Raw genomic sequence first — 21,145 nt, 5'->3', positions numbered from 1 at the left:
GTAGGTCCAACTGCTCCATGTACTCTTGGGAGTTTAAAGAGTAACTAAACCCCAAATCCAAATCTTTGGTGAAGCCTGACACCTCATGGTGAAAAGTCTTTGGTGCGAGGTGATGTCCAGGTGACTGATCCAAGAGCAGAGGGCCAGTTCAGTACCCTACTTTTCACCATTAGGTGTCAGGCTTCACCATAGATTTGAAAAAAACAAAAAAACAAAAACAGCTCTGCAATACTCATTTCTATGGCTATCTGAAAATAAAGAAAGAATGATCAGGTGCTAAGTGACAGATCAGACTTTATGTGTTGGTTACAGCAGGCTTTCAGCCAGTCTATCTAGTTTCGCCTGTTTCTCATTAATAATAATACAATAACAATAATAATAATATTTCCGTCTTCAAATTACAGTGTTTTATGTAGTTGTATTTTCCTTCCAACTAATTGCACTGATATTATCTGGTTTCTAGTATACTGAACAAAAATATAAACACTTTTGTTTTTGCTCCCATTTTTCATGAGTTCAAATAAAAGATCTAAGACTTTTTCTATGCACACAAAAGGCTTATTTCTCTCAAATTTTGTTCACAAATTTGTTTAAATCCGTGTTAGTGAGCACTTCTCCTTTGCACATTTTAGAGTGGCCTTTTGACCAGCCCAAGGCACATCTGTGCAATAATCATGCTGTTTAATATCTTGATATGCCACACCTGTCAGGTGGATGGATTACCTTGGCAAAGGAGAAGTATTTTTGTTTAGTGTACGTAAGTGTGTTTTTTCTCCAAGCCCTGCTACAACACTAACTGGCTTTAGCTTGAAAAGATGTTCATTATAAAGTACATACAAAAAGCCAGCACAGTACCTGTTCCATTACGGTAGGATAATGAGCCATGCAAAGAAACGTTTCAGACAAGATGCAAGCCATCCAATATGGTGAAGAATTAAGTTTAAGTTTAGCTGCAAAACAACTAGGCCTAACCTACCTTGCCATTTTAAAAATCAGCACAGACGAAAATATAATGCTGTAATAATATCAGAGAAAGATTACATACTTAAGCTACAAGCATACACACTGAGGCAAATAGACAAAGTATTGTCTTTACATAACTGATGGACAGATGTCTGTGCTTTCTGGAAGCAGTGGCGACAAAGCTATTGACCTTTTGTTGTTGACAGTCATAAAAACTATAGCTTTATACTATAACTTTTTACACATTTATTCCTCCTTGGCGCAATATCATACCTTTCATTTGCTATCCTCTTTTTTCTTTTCTCTTTCTATCTGCACCTGACCAGTAGGCTAGTGTTGATTGGACATCTTGCCGTTTTATTACCATGAATTTCTTCATTATGATTGACACTTTAACGACCCTGTGCTTGCTGACTGCTCTGCTCCATCAGATCAAATGAAGAGGCATCACTCTGCTCACAATGTAAATGTATTTATTTTTTCTACACAGTTAATATCATTCCATTGTCGTTTTGCCCAGAGGCCTGCATCTACGGAAGCCGAGAACAGCGTGCTTGCAATTATTTTTTTAATGCCGTGACACCGTTATCTCGGAATCACGAGTAATCTCGAGATATCAACGCTCGTTTTCACGAGATAATTAACTGGTGATCTCGAGAAAAATTGCAAGCACGGCCGTTCTCGGCTTCTGTATGCATCAGAATGTAAGCCATTATACTCTTTACAATCTGCCTTTGCGGGCCAAAACGTCCGTGGAATGATTTTAATATTGCGGAACAGAACACGTAATTACAAGATATTTAATTTAGGGCCAGAGTGACACCTCCTCACATGATCTACGCAGCTTTGTTTTTGGCAGAAGTTTGGAGCGCTGCCTTGGCTGGTGTCTGCTCCTCACCGATATGAACCCTTATCAACACTATTTCTTGTGGCCACTTTTTTCATATGGAGATACTCTCTTCATTCGACTTCATTCCACATTGAACGAAGTCAACGGCTTTTCAAAATAAAAGTCCCGCGGTTGATTTTTCAATGCAGAGGCAAAATAACACATTGTCGTGGTTTATTTTTTGAGGGGGACAGTTTAATCATCTCTTTATATTAGGGGGGGACATGTCCCTCCTGCCCCCCGTGCCTCCTACGACCATGATTGTTACTCATTCTTGCCCCAACTGGATGCTCTTGTTTTAGGATTGTGCTGCCTAGCTCGAGACAAATATTTTGCGTCTAATCAGCCTACTTTAACAGAGGTCTCCATAATATTTTGTATATTCAGTTTATTGTGTAATCATTCCATCACTCGTTTCACTCTCAGTTGTCTATGCAGTTTGTAGTGGAATTTCCAAAGGCATTTCGGGAGTTGTTGACACCCACGACATGCACAATTACTGGAACTGATATCGCCACACCTCACAACTTTCTTTACTTGGCTTGCCGAAAGTCGACGCACCAGGATCACGCCACTGGTGCGCACATACTTTTTCGCCTTATTTCTGGTCCCAAAGCCGAGATGGAGCCTCCGCCGTATCACGAGTCAGAGTTTGTTCCAATGAAGGAGAGAAGGGACGAGGGACCCGCGGTGGTTCAGTACACCACCGTGAGGATCGACCGCACCGAGCCGATGCCCCGGGACCACATCATCTGGTCCCTCTGCTGCCTCCTTTACGCAAACCCCCTCTGCCTCGGGTTGGCCGCGTTCTGCTACTCAATCAAGGTAAATTGCTTATCAGTATTCATATGAGAACAGAAAAGTTAATGTATTTGCTTTGGGTTTTTTTGCATTTTAATTAGTTTCTTATAATGTGTGTTTGAGAGCCAGCATGCACCAGGCAGGGTAGGGGACAGCGGGGCAAGTTGTCACATGGGTAAGTTGTCCCAGTGGCTTTATTTCTGAAACTAAATAATTCAGAGCCAAAAGCCCAATTACACAAATGTTGAGAGGTTACCTATATGTTGATTACAACAGTGTAAGTCAAAACACTCTAACATAAGAACAATTTTGATACCTGAAAGTAAATAATGAAAATCTTAGTGTTTTTTTCTTGCCTGCTGCCTGGGTGGTACAAGGGGTTGTGGACCCCTCCACCAGAAAACAACAAGCCTTGGAAAAGGCAGGAGCGGAGGTTAGCAAGAAACAGATGAGGAAAATAGTTTGTAAGGAAAAAAGAAGGGAAATAAGGCAGAAAGAGCAGCTTGCTGAGTTCAGGAAGCCACATGCTTCCTCTCCCCGCAGAAGCTTCCTCTGTATCCAGCTTGCTCGCTGCACAGGCATTTCTACTTCCCCTTTTTTGCTAAGAGACAATTGAAAGGTACTGTTTACTGTATCTTCTCTCTATTAAGGGAGATTGTCAATCTAAGACACAACCCAAAACTGGGAAATTGCTTAAGTTTCTCAATAATGGGAGAGTGTGAGATTTGTATTGTGTATTTACTTTAATAAAAACTCTTAAAGACAAATCCAGGACTTCTTCTTTTCTCTGCATCAGGAACCGAGAGAGGTAATCCTGCTGAGACAGCAAAAGGGGTAATATTTAGCTCTCGCTGGGGTGGACCTGTTCAACTTGGTTGGCTGAACAAGAGACAGATTTAGGGTTAGGTCAAAATCTGGAGAAAGGAAAACTACTAACCTTCTCCCTTGGGGGAACTCAGGGAATGTCCCTTCCCGGCCTCTAGACCTATGGGGGCCGAGGTTAAACCGAGGGCCTTAGGGACAAGTGAGACTAAACGGTGGTTATTTAAAGTGAGGCCTAGGCATAGCAAGCCTCCACCAACGTATAGCCTTTCAGGACACCCTAGGGGGAAGCAAGAAACTAGAACATTATGATCATAGACTGTAAAAAAAGATGGACGTAGTGAGTGTGACGTCACCCATAGGTTTCTGAAGGGCCGTTTTGAAGCGGAAAGATTGAGTTCACGATCGGCGCCATGTTGACATTTTTTGGAGCCGGAGCAGCCAAAGTGAAGTTGAGGGTTTCCACAGAGCCGCAGCGCCGCTTACTATTGGCCCATAATCGGAGACCTGTCGATCACTGGACAGGCAACCTGTCTACTGTCTACACTAGGAAAACAACCCCATTTTATAACCGTTATATCCCTTTAATGACACAATTATTTTGAAAATTGGCATAAGGACACACATTAGAAGAAGTGAAATTAGCTACTGAGACCATAACCTCTTGTCGAATAAATTTATTGACTTTATATTTTTAGCGAGATGTTGGGTTGTGGGATTTGGAGTCTTTTTGGAGCCGACCCCTAGCGGGTGTCAGAGGAATTGTCGCCTGCCACCACTTCCATTGGTTTCAAAATTCACCCGTGGTTTTGGCCGCTTGATTGTGACACATAAAAGCAAGGGTCAGCTATAATCTGATATTGAATTTGAATGGTTTAGTCAAGCTATGTGCTCAGGGAAGGGACCTTTGTCAGGAATGACTGGTTGGGGAATGTTGTCACATTGATTTCGGGGCATGTTGTCATTACTATCAAAATTGTTCTTTTTTCGGGTTACAAATAGATTTATATTAATTCTTTATTGAATAAATATTATTTTGGTACTTGAATCCACAAACCTTTGGCTTGTGCATCAAGTGGCCCCACTGCTAGACCAACCTCAGATACAGCCACAGACTGTTTTCTTTTAGTGACATAATAAAACATCAAATTATATGTACGTATATATTACATGTACATTAATATATCATACTGTTAGAAATTGTATCAGAATTTGTGTTTGTTTCCAAACAAAATAGACAGTTTAAAAGGTTTTTCTGTGATAAACCTTAAATCTTTTGCCTGGACACTGGACTCTTTGGTTGCCTGCATAAAACCTTCTTCAGTGGTGTACTGTTGACACTTTTGTAGTTTAGGTTTTTGTGTGTGTGTGGAGTTGATTGACAAATAGCCCAGTTTGTATGATCCAATTTTGAACATTACATTAAACTTGTCTGTACGCAGCTTTAGTGAGGCTGCTGATGCCGTCTGGATTAAAATCCCTGTTCTGAACTTCTAACATTACACATGAAAAAAAAAACCCAAAAAAACCCACCACACCTACCAAAAATATTAAAACTTAAAGTAAACTAAAACTACACCAAACCTACGCTGAAACCTAACTAAAACTAAAACAGAAATTGATATAAAATTTGAAAACTACATAAAAATAAAATAGAATCCCAAACCCCATGTCCCTAATCTATGCTGCTGTGTTTCCAGGCTAGAGACAGGAAGGTGGCGGGAGACCTGGAGGGCGCCAGAAAGCACGGCTCCAACGCCCTCTGCCTCAACATCCTCGCCCTGATCCTGGTGGTCATCATGATCATTCTTTTCTTTGTCTATCTTGACAACGCCCTCTTCTACTTGCATCAAATGATCCTTCATTTGTAGTGTTTGAGCTGCCTCTTGCTGTAACATGCCTCTGTGTTGTTCGTAATTGTCTACATTGTGCACAGGCACATTGTTGTTTTTTTGTTTGTTTTTTTACAACTTTTGCTGTTTCTTTTTTTTTTTTTGTTATACTATCCTTCAACATAACAGTATTATGATTTTTTACAGGTTACAGAAATCTTAATTGCAACACATAGTCCTAACATTAAGACTGCTGTGGTAGTTTATAATTCAGTTTTGATATATTCACCAGAGTTTGTAATTGAATCCAGATTTCCTGTAGACCAGACCTGTGTCTCAGCTGTTTGTCATGCTGAATTCTATTTAAAAGGATGAGCATTCAGTTTGATTGTGCAATAAATGCCTTCTTCCTAACCCTCTGCGTCTCTGATACTTTTTAAGTATCACCACCATGGTACAACGGTCAGGTTGTAAGAAAGACGTCCCAGAGTCCTGTCCAGATAGATGCATCAAAGTTTATTTGTAGTTCATATTGTATACATGTCTCTGTGTGTGTATGTTTGTGTGGTTCTGTAATACAATCAAGGAAAGAAAGAAAGAAAGAATACAATAACCAATAAACAGAATAATCACCTCAATCAAGTTCAATTCAAATATTCATATACTGCAGGTACCTGAGGAATTATTGAATTAAGTTAAACTGCAACTCATCTACAAAAGATACTATTTAGACTATAACAATCTAGAATAACAGCTACAATACTACATATAACACTACAGATAACTGCCAATAATGACTACAGCTGGCATATCCAAACATCAGTTACTGCATCAAACAGGAATCAGGTATATATTAACAAATGTACATGAACTCAGGATATTTTACCATTAACAATTAATAATAATTCAAAGGTAAATCATCACTTACATTTGTCATTTACGCACAATCTTAAAGGCAGCGGGCATGCTGGTAATTCAGAAGTTGTGGGAACACAATATTCTCAGACAAAGGAAAAACTGAGTGCATCAGACCTAATCATCCACAGCTTGGTAATGAGGTGAAGTGGCAGGTGAAGCTGTTACAGTTATATTGGTCAGCTTCACAGACAAAACAGGCGGCTACCTTGAAACTAGCACTAAGCTAGTTTCCTGGATTTATTGTAACTTCTAGAAATATGGCAATCGAAAAAAGTTCAAACATGGAAAAGTTCAAGGATTCCACTATACTGAAAGGACTAAGTGGACCCTAGATGCAGGTGTTGGGGAAATGTTTCAAGGCATGGTTGGAACTCACGCAGCTACCACCTGACTTCATGATTTGCTGAGCATTTGCCAACATCTTGTGAACTTCTTATGGATAATTCCATCTTGTTAAGGGCTCATTGCATGAGTGGAATATGGTCTTAATAAAAAATGAAAAAATGCAAGTCTCCTTCAAAAACGATCCAAGGCACACTGTAGGGTTTGTGCAAAATTAAAATGCATGTATTTTACATGGCAATATGTATTTAAAATGACCAACGCGTTGCGACCGACATAGGTCTTCATCAGGGTCATTGTCAGCAGTAGCTTACACACTTATATTGTGTTACACGAGTAGGAGGATGGTTCTCTATCAATGTGCAAGCCTATTGGTCAAAAAACAAGGAAGTGATACCATCAATAGAAAGGAGAAAGAAGGAAGAAAGAAAATGGGAGGGAAGGGGGATGGAAGGAAGTGAAGAAGAGAGAGAGGAGATAAGAGCAGGGGTAAACCTAAATCATTAAAAAGAAGATAGATATAATGTGGCTACCAAGTCAAGGTGGACCTAATCCTTTCCTTATGAACACATGATGAATTCCTCAGTCTATAACCTGGTCCACATTTTTCTGTTACTAACTACAAACGCATATTGACTACACAGTCACCTTAACCATCAATAGTTCCATAGCCTACATTAAAATACAATTTTTATATTATTCCCGAAGTGATATTTCACAGAAAAGAATGAAATTTAATGATGTTTCTTATTTGAGATGCTTGTTCGCTGTATTGCGTCGCAAAATATATTTTTGAAGACTGGTGTGGTTTCTTTTTGGTTTGGAGTAACTGTTTTCCATTTAAGGACTTAGCTCTTTGAAGTGATTTTTCCACTCTATTTCTTTTGTATCCTCGTTCAATGAAGCGGTTCGCCATGTCCACAAACTTTTCCTCTGTGTCACATAATATGTCCTAGTCGTTGAAACTGGCCAAATGGAATGTTGTCTGTAAGAGTCTTTGGATGGAAACTATTGGCCCTTAAGATTGTAGGCATATTTTGATCAGTGGCTTTTCGATGGATAGTCGTATGTAAGTCCCCATCATCTGTTTTTGTGATTTTCACATCTAGGAAATTGATTTCCTTTTTGCTGTATTCCAAAGATAGTTTCAGGCTCTTATTGGTATTGTTCAAATATTTATGAAATTCAAGTAGCCTACTACATGTTCTTCACATTGCATAAAGAATATTAGATCGTCTATGTAGCATCCAAACCATTTTATTTTGTCCAAGTAGGGGTTGGATGAGCTCCAAATGAATTTCTCCTCCCACATTCCTAGAAACAGGTTGGCATAGAGGGTGCATAGGTCACGCCCATTGCTGTGCCTCATGACTGTCTGTACAGCTGTTCCTGGAAGAGAAATACATCATTCTCCAATGTCCATCTTGTGAGTTCAATGGAACTGACTCATCTCTCATTTGTAGAATATGTTGCAGCATAGCTTGTAAACCTTCTTTATGATCTATGTTTGTGTACAACGATTCCACATCTATTGTAATCATGTATGCATCTCTGATGTTTTTTATTTAATCAATTTTGTTTTAACACTTGGGTTGTGTCCTGAATGTAAGACTGTAGGTTTGGAACAAAAGGTTTGATATGGTGGTCAGTGAATTTTGAAATTGGTTCCAGAATTTAGCCATTTCCACTGATGATAGGTCTGCCTGGTGGATTTGACAGATTTTTATGAATCGAACTGGCAACATGTAGAAACACGGCAGTCTAGGATTTTTTTCTAGTAGGAAAGCATAGTCTTTCTCTGTAATCCAGTGTTCTGCTTTTGCCTCATTCGGCATTTCCATAACTGACATTGCAGGTCCTCCAACGGATTTGTGTCGAGAATAGTCATGCGTCATTCAGTTGTCTGTGTGCTTCTTGGACATCCTGGGTACTTCCCCAAACGACCACACCCCCTCCTTTGTCAGCACTCTTTACAATGACATCATCATTGCTCATTAGCCAGTTTATGGCCTGTGATACCCCTTTGGTGAGGTTGAATCTAGCTGATCATTTGTCACTCTGGAAAAGTTTTTCTACATCATGAGATACCGTTTTAGTGAAAGCGTTCAGACAAGTATTGTTACTGATGGGAGAAAAAGTCGATCTGGGTTTGAATACGTTTTTTTCTCTGTGCCCCCCTTGACTTTGTTGAGTGTAGTTTACCTGGATTTTGGTTATACCAGACTCTAAGGTGCAGAGTTCTGTAAAATCTGAAAGTTGCAAGTTGTAAGTTGGATCATAGCTTAGTCCTTTAGATAGTGCTGACACACATTATTTGGAAAGGGGTATACCTGAGATGCTGATCACATTTGCTGCGGCGTCCAATGGAAGCTGCATGTGTAGGGTCTCTGTGTTTGTCCTCCTCTGTTGTGTTGTCCCGTTCTTTTTCCTCCTCCCTCTCCTCGTTTTTCATTTCGATTGGGTCGGGGGTGTTGGTGATGTAAAAAAATCAATCTCGTCTCCAGAGTTTGTTGCGTTGGTGGGATTATCGTCCTCATGATCCTCATCACTAGTGGGGAGGTTGAATGAGACAGAATGAGCTCTTTTGTTCTTATGAGGGGGTCGGGTAGATCTTTGAGTCCATGTATACACATTGCCCTCCTTGTAATCATTTTGATCCCTTCGGAATTTGGCCAGTTTGTCCCGTTTCAATAAATTTGTTAGTTTCTCCATCTCCTCTTTTAGTTTGTTATCAAATTGAAGTTTTTGTTCAGAGGGATCAATGGAATCTATTATTGATTGGATTTCATTTATTTCTGATTGTAGGTCGGCTTTCTATTGCTTAGCTTCTTCAATTAATAACAAAATCAAATCAAGAGAGCATTTGTTTAGGATGTCCTCCCATTTCCTTTTGAATTCAACATTGTCATAGCCAAATGACGGGAATTTCTTAACGCGTAATCCTCTTTGGATCATCTCCTCCCTCCAGTAGTCTGATAATGTGATTGTGTGTAAATCCAACTTTTTCTCCTTTTCTTGGAGTTTCCTCAGACTGAGATATAAGTTGCGCACATCACTTGTTTGGCCACTGGCTTGTCCGTCTAACAGGGAGTCTTGTACAGTTATGTTTTTGCCTTGTTCATTTGTAAAGAAAAATGTATTATTCAAGGCCATGTTGAAGATGCCCAAAAACGTTCAGATAGAACGGAGCTGCTTCCAAAGGACTCACCCAAACACAGTCCTGCTGAACGTGAAGACAATGGAGTAGAAGCGCTGCTGGGTCTTTGTGGTGATCACATACAGTACAGGTGCTCTTTGGATACTTCAGGTGTACTGTGCTTATTCCATCTTGTGAAGGGCTCATTGCATGACTGGAATATGGTCTCAATAAAAAATGTAAAATGCAAGTCTCCTTCAAAAACGATCCAAGGCACACTGTAGGGTTTGTGCAAAATTAAAATGCCTTTATTTTGCATGGCAAATGCAATATGTATTATGTATGAATATGTATGAAGGTCTTCATCAGGGTCATTGTCAGTAGTAGACTCTTATGGATAACTCTGAGAATCAATACATGAAGAAATTTCTGCTCATTTCTGTTCCCTAAATATCCAGAATTCTGTGTAAAAACTACACTGATTGTACAATATATGAAGTGGCCAGAGCTGAAATTGGTTTATTATTATTATTATCATTATTATTATTATTTTGAAACAGAATAAATCATGTTATGTAACGCATTGTTCTATTAAAGCAAGTAGACTGGGTAAACAAGGTGTGATTGTTTTCCTGAAACACTGGTCCCGCTTTGTTTTTGCTTTTGTGAGAGCATATCCCCTCTGCTGTGTCAAGTCAGTTGCCACTTGTATGTCACCTTAACAGGCTTGATGAGCGATAGGCCTACACCTCATCTAGCCGCGGAAAATAGACAAGTTAAAATAAAACCATTTAAAAAAACATACACTGACTCGAATGCTCTTTATCCACGTTATGTTACGTCAGGTTAAACAAATGTTGTTTTTGCCCGTAATCAACTAGGCTATTTCTTTGCCGAATACTGAAGTTTGCTGCTTACCGCCACATTTTCCATTTCAAATGATTTCATGCATGCAATCGTTATGTGTTGTAAGGTTCCTGTAGGACTTACTGTGAAATGCTTTTTCCCACGGCGCAGCCAAGGGCATCAGGAGGCAAATTCAGGTGAGACATTCAGTCAGTCAGTCAGTAAGGTAACGCTTAGTGAGATGTCGCTTTGTGAGATGGCCTCTAGAGGGCATCATTGACTAAGAGATGGCCTCTCGCCTACGGGCTAAATGCCACATTGAGTCCCATACTGATAATGCCATATTGAATCCCACACAGAGCCCCACTCCTCGCTGTCAATTTACAGACATCCATGTCTTCCGTTGCCCTATAAACTTTAACGTTAGGTAGCGTTGTCACCTGTGGTATCTAAGTGGTTAGTGGAATTATTTAACCGATAACCGTGGCGTAATGCTTCAGTGCATTGGATTGAATTGAACACACGCGCCGTGGGTCTGTACAGGATCTGTGCCTTTTTCTAAGTGAAAAAACAATGCATAAAAAAACACCCTTAGTGTGCTAGACTCAATACTGAACTGCAGGCACGTGCGGGGGGGGGGGGGGCTATGGGTGCTTGGGCACCTGCCCCTTTTCCCTTAATTGAACAAAATGCCCCTTCCGATCTAAATTTATTATTTTATTTTAGGCATTTTCCGAATAGTTAATAAATTGTAGCGATACTAATGAAAGTATTTGAGCAACTGCAAAACACAAATGAATTGTTTGCACAGTGTGCAGTGCATTGCCCCTTTCTCTGTCCTTCTCACGTGGTCGTTCCCCCAGCCCCCCAGAGCTGCGGAATACAGCTGGGTTTCCGAGTTTAGCAGATTAGCTGTATATAGCTGCTAGTCAGTATCCACTGAGTGGACTGATAATGTTAATATTAACTTTTTAACTCTGACTCTGAATGTTTGCTCCCTCAATATGTACTATAATTTCAAAGAAGGAAAATGACTCGTCCTGAGGAGGAGCAGGACAGTCTGGACCAGGAGCTGCTGAGCAGTAAAACAGAGTAGACCTAGATAATAATGTCAAAGGCTGTAATGTAACGATGTAATGATACAGGTGAGACTGACAGCACAGAGAGGTGCAGCAAGGCTGCAAGACGCCCTCGACAGCAAGAAGGGCGAAGAGAAAGTAAAGCAGAGGGCAGCTAGCGGGACTCTAGACAACAGGTGAGAGGCAGACTGGGGAATCAGACGGTGGCAGGGCAGCTGACTTACCTTCATCATGCAAGGAAAAAAATAGATTTAGTGACTTTATCTTAAAATCTATCCAATAAAGATTGTTACATTTTGTTTAGAGAGCATCATAATAGTACAAGCTGAAGCTTGTACTATTATGATAGAAATATAATAAGATAATTGAGTATTCATCAAGATATATATATATATATATATATATATATATATATATATATTTTTTTTTTTTTAATTTTTTTAATTTTTTTTATTGTATTTAATATTTAGCACAGGCAGACAGAAATGCAGAGAGATGAGGGGGAGAAAGAAGAGGACAGTGAGACAGACAGAAAGACAAGAGATGAAAGCAAATATAACAGATGAGTAAAGTAAAGGGAGATAACAACACCGCATTACTGCACTCCTAAAACACAGAGATTATGCCACAGACTGTTTGACACTGCAGATGCCCCTTTTTTCATTTGAGCACCTGCCCCTGAAGAACTCTCTGCACATCCCTGCTGAACTGCTATAGCAAAATAAGACAACCAAGTAGACTTGGCATAAGCAAACTAAGCGGCTGCTTAGGGCCCCCAAGAGCGCTTAATTATTTTTTTTTTTGTGATATATTATGTCAATGGTAATCATACAAAAACGCAATATTATGTTAATGGGCTGGCTAGCTAATACTACTGGTTTAATCAATTCCCGCTGCCTCTGTCAGAGCTGGTGTCACGTTCACGCGCAATGCACTTTTGATGCAAGCACAGTCAGTCAGACTAACGTTAGGTTACAGTCCTCTCCTCTGCATCGATGCAGCAAAAAAGTAATGTTGCAAAAAAGGACATATCCTTCTGGAGCAGAGAAAAGAAAGAAGAAGAAAACAGAAGATGAGAAAAAACAGAAAGATAAAGGTATGTTTGCATTACAGGTGGGCGTCTGGGCGATATGGCAAAAATATCATATCACGATTTTTTTCAGGCAGGATCACGATCCACGGATTCTTTTTCATGTTGGTTTTTAAGACTATTTTGCAAGTTACTGAACAGTACAACCAAACTAATTTCCTTATTTTAAAAAATATAGCCCTACAAGGTAACAAACCCTAAAAGAAAAAAGAATAACAGACCATTTAGGCATTGTCTGCTGGTTTATTTTGTTACTTCTCAGGACACCACGTTCAGTATGCCACTTAGTACTGTATCACTTTGAATATTAAAGTGCAAATTAACACCAGACCACTCTTGTGAGTTTGCTACCTTTTAAGATTAAAAACCATAGAAGGGTAAAAACATGCCAGGCTGACATTGGTATGGTGTAAGAACACAGCTACAACTAATAAAATTGATAATGGGTGTGTTAGATTTACAGTAGGTGTGCAATGATCAAGCATTGACAATAGTCAATAGTATTGGCGGTGCCAAGGCAGTGGGGGGCCCCAAATCAAATTCTGCTTAGGGCCCCATAAAGGCTTGGGCCCTCTGCCTCTGGGCTACCTACCGCCCAAGTTGCCCACCTATTATTTCTACCAGCCCACCATAATATAGCAGGCTAAAACCGGCCCTGGGCCACACATTGTTTTATTAACATGAGATGTCACCTGGAGGGGCTCCGCAGAATGTCCTTCCTTGGCTTGAAATCAACATACCAAATATATCAAAATATTTCAATATCCACATTACTTCATAACACTAGGCTAATTTAATTCTTGGATTTAACCATTTGGAGCTTATCTGCGCATGACGGTTGGTCAAAGACAGGTATTTGAATTACAATTTTACAGTTGGCCTCAGTGGAGGAAATCAGATTCACATAACCCCTTCCTTTCTTTTCTTTTTCAGTGGGCTGTTTGTCAGACTGCATGCCTGATTTTACAGTCTCGCTGTCTGGTCCAAAATCGAGTAGCCTATATCAAAGTTTAAAAAAATATAACAAAATCCAATAAACGGTCCAATCCCGACTGCCACCCCCTACCATTTCCTGAAATAACACTTCTGAGTCTATGTGCTTCAAAAGGAACTACAGACAGCGGCACACAGGCATAAGGTATAATGGTTTTTATCTGGATTCACCTCATCATTGTACTTTATGAACAGATGTCTCCATATTCAGTGTATTGTGTAATCATTCCATCAGTCGTTTCACACGGTATGCAGTTTTGTACTGGAATTCCCAAGGACTGGGACTTGTTGACACCCACGCCATGCACATTTACTGGAACTGTTATCGCCACACCTCCTCCAACTTTTTCTACTTGCCTTGTCGAAAGTCGACGCACCAACACCAACTCAATTGGTGTCTGAAGACTGCGCACATCATTTTTCCGCCTTATTTCTGGTCCCAAAGCCGAGATGGAGCCTCCGACATATCACGAGTCAGAGTTTGTTCCAATGAAGGAGAGCAGGTACGAGGGACCCGCGGTGGCTCAGCACACCACAGTGAGGATCGACCGCACCGAGCCGATGCCCCGGGACCACATCATCTGGTCCCTCTGCTGCCTCCTTTACGCAAACCCCCTCTGCCTCGGGTTGGCCGCGTTCTGCTACTCAATCAAGGTAAGTTGTTTATCACTTTTAATATAAGGACAGATAACTTAATTTGCTTTCGTTTTTCTTATTTATTGGATTTCATTTAGTTTCTGGTAATGTGTGTTTGAGAGCCAGCATGCACCAGACAGGGTAGGGGAGAGGGGCATGTTGTCACACTTTTTACTCAGTGCTGTATTTCTCAGCAGTGCCTGGACATTGGACTTTGGTTGGCTGCGTAAAACCTGCTTCAGTGGCATAGCTACTGTTGACGCTTTTGTCTAGTTTGAATGATCCAATTTTGAACTTTACATTACTAAAACTAAACAGAAATTGACAAAAACTACATAAAAATAAAAACGAATGAAGAATCGCAGACTATATAATCCTGGTCCTCGGACTCCGCCTTGGGAATCGCTAACCTTTCCTGCTGTGTTTCCAGGCTAGAGACAGGAAGGTGGCGGGAGACCTGGAGGCCGCCAGAAAGCACGGCTCCATCGCCCTCTGCCTCAACATCTTCGCCCTGATCCTGGCGGTCATCATGATCATTCTTTTCTTCGTCTTTAACGACAGGATCATGTTCTTCTTGCATCGACTTATCAGTCTTGTGTAGTGCTTGAGCTAACATGGCTCTGTGTTGTTTGTTGCACACAGGCCCTTTTGTTTTTTACAACTATTTTTGCTGTTTTTTTTCCACACTATCTTTCAACACAACCGTATTATGTTGTTTATTGGTGTACAAAAATATTCATTGCAAGAATGCAACACATAGCCCTAACATTAAGACTGCCATGGTAGTTTATAATCCAGTTTTCATATATTCACCAGAGTTTGTAATTGAATCCAGGTGTCCCGCAGGTCGAGGTCTGTGTCTCCAGCTTGTCATGCTGATTTCTGTTTAGGAGGAGGAGCATTCAGTTTGATTGTGCAATAAATGTCTTCTTCCTAACCCTCTGTGTCTGCTACTTTTAAGGGTAACAGGATGTATAATGTGATTATAGACAGGGGCATAATTTTGCACATGTTGAAATTATATTTCATCCTGATTGTAGATAATGCTAACACTAGTTCATAATTATAGTCTGATTACAATTTCAATCTGGTAGGCATTAATCTTTAACGGATTATATTTTGAAAGAACACTGAAGGCAGACTCAACAGTGAAAAAACTCCTGTACTCTGCTACTTGCAATGCAACTTTCTAACAAAAAAAACAAAAAAAAAATCAGATTTAAAAAAAAAAAAAAAAGGTGTTGCATTGTAAGTGAGTTAGGCTACTGCCAGATCACAGGGACTCTTGTAAGTGGCCTCCCTTCTGATCCATTCCAATCCAATCCAAATTTATTTATAAAGCACATTTAAAAACAACAGTTGACCAAAGTGCTGTACAATCAAAATAGCAAAAACCAATAACAACACAATAAAAACAAAGACCAATTTAAAAGACAAAAGGACAATAAAATATTGTTACTCATTATTTCCCAAACTGCAGCTTATTTCTTTAAGCTTCTATTGGTTTGTCTGTAAGGAAGACCTTTTGGAGGTACAATGTTCATAGACTTCATTCATTTCGCATGCCCATTCAGTTTTATTCACTTATATCTGTGACAGTTACCTCTACTGGTCAGTAGATGGCGGTGTCTCCTCTATGAATAAAATCATGCATAGGTCAAAGCAGGTTGCCTTAGTTGGGTCTTCTTGATTTTTGTCATTTGTGTGTGGACCATACATGGGGAAATGTTTTGGGTCCACGAACTCCATGAAGAAAAGAACGGCAAATTTGATGTTTGGTGCTCTCAAGGCATAGTTGCAACTCATGCAACACCCGACTCAATGATTTGCTGCTTAAAAATACTTCATTAACTTGTCTGCTTCTCCTATCTACATCTCCTAGTTTGTGATTGCTATGGATTTATTAAGGGAAATCAATAAGGGACGTTGTTTTGGTAACGCTAGATGTTACTAGTTTATAAACCAACATTCCCACAACAGTCGGTCTTGAGGCCCTCAAGTTTTTTCTTGAAGAAAGAGATAATCCCTCCCTCCAAATTTTTATCTACAGGTTCAAGGGACTGCCATGGGGGCTACCTTTGCCCCTGATAAAGCAAACATTTTTATGGGCTACTTGGAAAATAAATACATCCATTCTAACAATCCTTTCAGTTCTAACATCATGTTCTATCTCCGCTACATAGATGATATATTCCTCATTTTCAACTGCCTACAATCAGATTTGGCTGCCTTTCATGAGTATTTCAACTCCTTGTATACAAAGTACTCAGCATGGACTTCCACCCTCTGACTTAACTTCTTGGACACTCAATTCACCAGACAAGGCAGATCTTTTTACACATCCTTTGTATGTGAAACCAACTGATAAAAACAGCTACTTACATTCAACCAGTTTTCATACTACACCACTTAAGAGAAGTCTTCCCTTCAGTCAGTTTTTACGTGTAAAACGGATGCTCAATTTGTGGCTAGAGGTTATCCTTCAAGCTGGCTTGATTCTGCCCTAGTTAAACCTCAAGCAGTCAACGAAGCAACATACTAAGAAATCAGACGCAGAGAGATTGATCTGTTGTATGACTTCTAAGTCATAAAACTTCATTGGCATGTACTTTAAGCTGATGATGTAGGGAAAGATATTTTCTCGTTTGCCTTTATTTGTCCACTCTAGGGGCCCTAACATCTGTGATGTGTTGGTCCATGTGGACATGTAGCCTGCCACACAAAGGAAAGTTGAGGGCCCTGTGGGCTTTTTTCCATGCTGGCACTGTACTACTTCATGCTTGCAGAGTAAGAAAGTCAACACATTTGAAAGTAAAGTCACTAGCAAACAATACAAGATAAACCAGTTCATCACTTGCAGTTCCACCATTGTAGTCTACCTTCTTCATGCCCATGTGGTCTCCAGTATGTTGACAAGACCAATCGCCAACTCAGAACACACATAACTGAACATAGAAGCTCTATCAATCGCAGGGACCCCAAGTCCCCAGCAGCAAGACATTTTCAAGAACTTAATCATACTGCAGCTCAACTTTCCTTTTGTGGCATTGATAAGACAAAACCTTCTAGAAGATATACTAATCCTGAGAGAGCACTTCTCCAACAAGAGTGCAAATGGATATATCTTTTAAAAACTGAACAACCCCTTGGGCTAAATGAAAATCTTAATCTCTCATGTTTTCTGTTGTCACGGGTCAGGAAGGACTCAAGTGCAGAATTACAGGCAGGAGACTGGGGTAGAGTAAGAACAGCAACTTTACTTGGAGGATTAGGCAGCTCGTTATACAGTCCGTTCCAAAGGTCAAATCCAAAGGTCAGTCCAAACAGGCAAACGTACAGAATCGTGAGGCAAAGAACTAAACCGAACTTGTAGGCAGAGAGCATAACGGGCAGGAACAGAACTAAACAGGCAGGATACATATCTGGTAAAACACAAATGACAATCTGGCAGAGAACTGGTGTACAAAGACAGGTATATATATTGCTGAGACTAATGAGGAAACTGGAAACAGGTGTGTGGTAAAACTGGCAGGCAGGTGATTGGATAACAAAATGATCAGGAAATGTGCAGAAAGGCGGATCAGGCAGGTTGGTGGGAAACAGGAGCCCCGTTTCATTAGTCATATAACCAGCCCTCCCTCACTTCCCCTCGGCACTTGGTAATACGTAGCACCATACGTAACGCGAGTGGCCACTTGCAGAGCGGGGGTGTGGGGTCAGAGGGGGAGCAGAATATTTGAAATGGAATGCACTTGCCCTTAAGCAGGCATAATAATTAATAATAAGAATAAATAATAAAAATTACAAAGAACAATGAGTAATGAAATATTGCAGATGCGTTCATTTCAAAAATATGTCTAAATCCTCTAAATTTTGTTTGTTTACTTGCATTTATATTCATCGCCTGTTCATGCGCCGGAATTGACGGACGATCACAATGCATCCTGGGAAATATGCGCTTGTGAAGTCAACATCGTTGTTGACTCGCTCCCTCGGCCCTTGAAGGGTCGATCTCCGAAAGTTCACTTGACTTATCAGAGTAATGGAACGACACTTAAGATGGCGACGGGGATTCCCCCGAGGGGAAGTGCCAAGGGGAAGTCAACGAGGGCCGGTTGACATGACTAATGAAACGGGGCTAGGATAAACAGGAGAGAGGTGGGCGGGAACTACATGATCTGCACAGAGACAAAGAGCACAGACCCTTGGCACAGACAGACAAACAAAAAAAACACAGGGAGGGAGGGAGTGACTAGGTCGAGCTGGAGGCTCTGGCTGAGTCCATGACATCTGTAGCTGTATCCATCTTATCCAGGGCCCCTATCTTACATACATGCGATTATCTTTCTAGTCATTTTCATGTGTCTTCATTTATTATTATATCCCTGTGTTGTTGAATGTATCTTGGGTTCCTTGGGACTTCATGAACATGAATCTATGGATGGTACAACCCTGATTAGATTGGGCATTAACTGTTATTTCAGTGCTGGTACTTTAATATCATGTATTGCAGTTAACAGGCTTAATTGCATGTTTACTTCTTTACATCGATAGTGTCCTCTACCTTTGCTGTATTGTTTGTTTTCTTATTTGTAATGTTGTTCACATGTTTGTGAAATCTACCTATACAATTAACAGAGTTAGCTGACTGATTGACTGCCCCAGTGCCATGGCTTGTCCATTTATATGCTTCCAAACCATGAGCCTGTAACAGCACTGATGAAAGTCTAATTTGACTGAAACGTTTGCTTTTTTCACCTAAGCATGGAATAAATCCACAAGGCATTGATCTCAGTGTGATGACTGCTCTTTGAGGCTTCTGGCCCTCCTGTTTTTTTGTGTGCAGGTAGTATTACATTGACTGCGCAATAAAGACGACAATACTTTGGACACTTTGGACATACTTTGGAGTCTGAGTTCTGCTGATTTCCTCAAAAATTTGGTGCTGTGACCCAGATGACAACATATCTTCGAAGGTGACCCTTTTCCAGACTGAAAACCAGCATTGGTGACTTAAGGCCTACTCAAATAAATCCCAATATTGTCACTGTGTGCTAGGTTGAATGTCTGTGTTAGAGTGCTAGAGAAGACTGAAAAAAAGACTAAAAAGTGAAGAATAACAGAGAAAAAAGAAAAGAAAATGGGCAATAATAGTAGTAAAACCTCGAAAGGAGGAGAACCTGATAAAGAATTATCAGGATCAGTACAAATAGGAAAGCTTTGCATATGTCAAAAAAAATTTTTTTTTCCTCAACTGGGACATTTGATCTGACCAGACTGAGCAATGTATATGACAAAACAAAATGCCTAAAGAATGCAGAAAAACAACTACAATCTCTGAAATGGTGGGAGGTTGAGGCAAAGCGTCATCAAGTGAAATCTCAAACAGAATCATTGAAAACTCAGCTGACTAAACAAAAAAGAAAAGAACAATATAAACAAAATGAACAATCCACTAAAACACAACGCCAAAAGTCGACTGAAGAACAAAACAGTAAACTAAAAAAGGCTAAAAAGACCTCCGGAGGCTTTACACCAACAGGATTGTATCCTGTAAAAGAAATGAAAGCAGCTGCTAGTCAAACATAATGCTCATCTGATGATGATATAGAAATGTTTATTGCAAGCAAAATTGCAAAATTGAAATCTGAAGACATGTCAAAATCTGATCAAACCTCAAGTGAATCAAGTGATACTCCATCTTTAGAATGTTCAGACGATGTTGCCCTTTGCAGGCAACATGGGCGGAGCCACACGTGGTGGGACGGCACCAAAGGGGGGATACAGCAGAGGAGGCTTTAGAGGCAGAGGGTGCCGATATAGAGGAAACATGAGACCCAACTATTATCCCACTCTCCCCCCTCCACACCCTCCGGCTTATCGACAGGCTTACCCACAGCTGCCCAAATAACAAACCGGCAACACTAATTGCTATAGCTGTGGCACTCCAGGCCACTGGGCTAGAGATTGCCCAAACGCAGGTCCATTTCCTACTAGGGCACCACCATCCCAAGAGCCTATTATATCATCCCAGATCCAACCAACTGCACAGTGAAGTCAGGACAGTGAGACCAGTAAAAATTGTGTGATACAATCACCGATAATCAAATTGGCTGGTCCTGGAGAGGAAGTGAGCGGCACACCAATTTCTTTCCTGGTAGACAAAGACAGGAGCATGCAAATCTACTATTAATTGTGTTAAAACAAAAGTCTGAGTCATAGACATCTGTTGGGTTTAACCTATGCTGCTGTGTTTCCAGGCTAGAGACAGGAAGGTGGCAGGAGACCTGGAGGCCGCCAGAAAGCACGGCTCCACCGCCCTCTGCCTCAACATCTTCACCCTGATCCTGGTGGTCATCATGCTCATTCTTTTCTTCGTCTATTTTCGCAGCATCCTCCTCTACTTGAATCAAATCATTCGTCATTCGTAGTGTTTGAGCTGCCTCTTGCTGTAACATGCCTCTGTGTTGTTTGTAGTTGTCTACATTGCGCACAGGCAACTTTTTTGCTGATTTTATTTTTTTTCATACTATCCTTCAACCCAACAGTATTATTTTTTTTATAGGTGATCTTCATTGCAATACAAAGCCCTAACATTAAGACTGCCATGGTAGTTTGTAATTGAATCCAGGTGTCCTGCAGGTTGAGGTCTGTGTCTCAGCAGTTTGTCATGCTGATTTCTGTTTAAAAGGAGGAGCATTCAGTTTGATTGTGCAATAAATGTCTTCTTCCTAACCCTCTGTGTCTCTGATACTTTTAAGGGTAACAGCATGCAGATTGTGATTATAGACAGGGGCA

General features: G+C 40.4%; 2 protein-coding genes across 2 annotated transcripts; both read left to right on the top strand.

Moving 5' to 3' along the window:
- The first annotated feature begins 2,325 nt into the window (after nucleotides 1-2,325).
- On the top strand, nucleotides 2,326-5,721 carry LOC139666624 (dispanin subfamily A member 2b-like). Its single transcript, XM_071545911.1, has 2 exons — nucleotides 2,326-2,677; nucleotides 5,176-5,721. Exons 1-2 carry the CDS (start codon nucleotides 2,474-2,476, stop codon nucleotides 5,344-5,346), a joined length of 375 nt encoding a protein of 124 aa, XP_071402012.1. The 5' UTR covers nucleotides 2,326-2,473; the 3' UTR covers nucleotides 5,347-5,721.
- An 8,336-nt stretch (nucleotides 5,722-14,057) lies between these two features.
- LOC139666622 (dispanin subfamily A member 2b-like) lies at nucleotides 14,058-16,180 on the top strand. The gene is made up of 2 exons (XM_071545909.1): nucleotides 14,058-14,365; nucleotides 14,778-16,180. The coding sequence occupies exons 1-2, from the start codon at nucleotides 14,162-14,164 to the stop codon at nucleotides 14,946-14,948; spliced, it is 375 nt and encodes a 124-aa protein (XP_071402010.1). The 5' UTR covers nucleotides 14,058-14,161; the 3' UTR covers nucleotides 14,949-16,180.
- The last annotated feature ends 4,965 nt before the right edge of the window (nucleotides 16,181-21,145 follow it).

Source organism: Centroberyx affinis, unplaced genomic scaffold (assembly GCF_046629955.1).
Source record: "Centroberyx affinis isolate AG114_WGS23_722 - 3 ecotype Tasmania unplaced genomic scaffold, CSIRO-AGI_Caff_v1 ptg005066l_1, whole genome shotgun sequence".
Lineage (NCBI taxonomy): Eukaryota > Metazoa > Chordata > Actinopteri > Beryciformes > Berycidae > Centroberyx > Centroberyx affinis.
This window is presented reverse-complemented; position numbering and strand designations above follow the sequence as displayed.

Excerpts from the sequence above, each read along its gene's own strand:
- LOC139666624 (XM_071545911.1), top strand. The coding sequence starts at position 2,474 with ATGGAGCCTCCGCCGTATCACGAGTCAGAGTTTGTTCCAATGAAGGAG. Across the intron at positions 2,678-5,175 it reads CGTTCTGCTACTCAATCAAG|GCTAGAGACAGGAAGGTGGC; the intron begins GTAAATTGCTTA and ends CTGTGTTTCCAG.
- LOC139666622 (XM_071545909.1), top strand. The coding sequence starts at position 14,162 with ATGGAGCCTCCGACATATCACGAGTCAGAGTTTGTTCCAATGAAGGAG. Across the intron at positions 14,366-14,777 it reads CGTTCTGCTACTCAATCAAG|GCTAGAGACAGGAAGGTGGC; the intron begins GTAAGTTGTTTA and ends CTGTGTTTCCAG.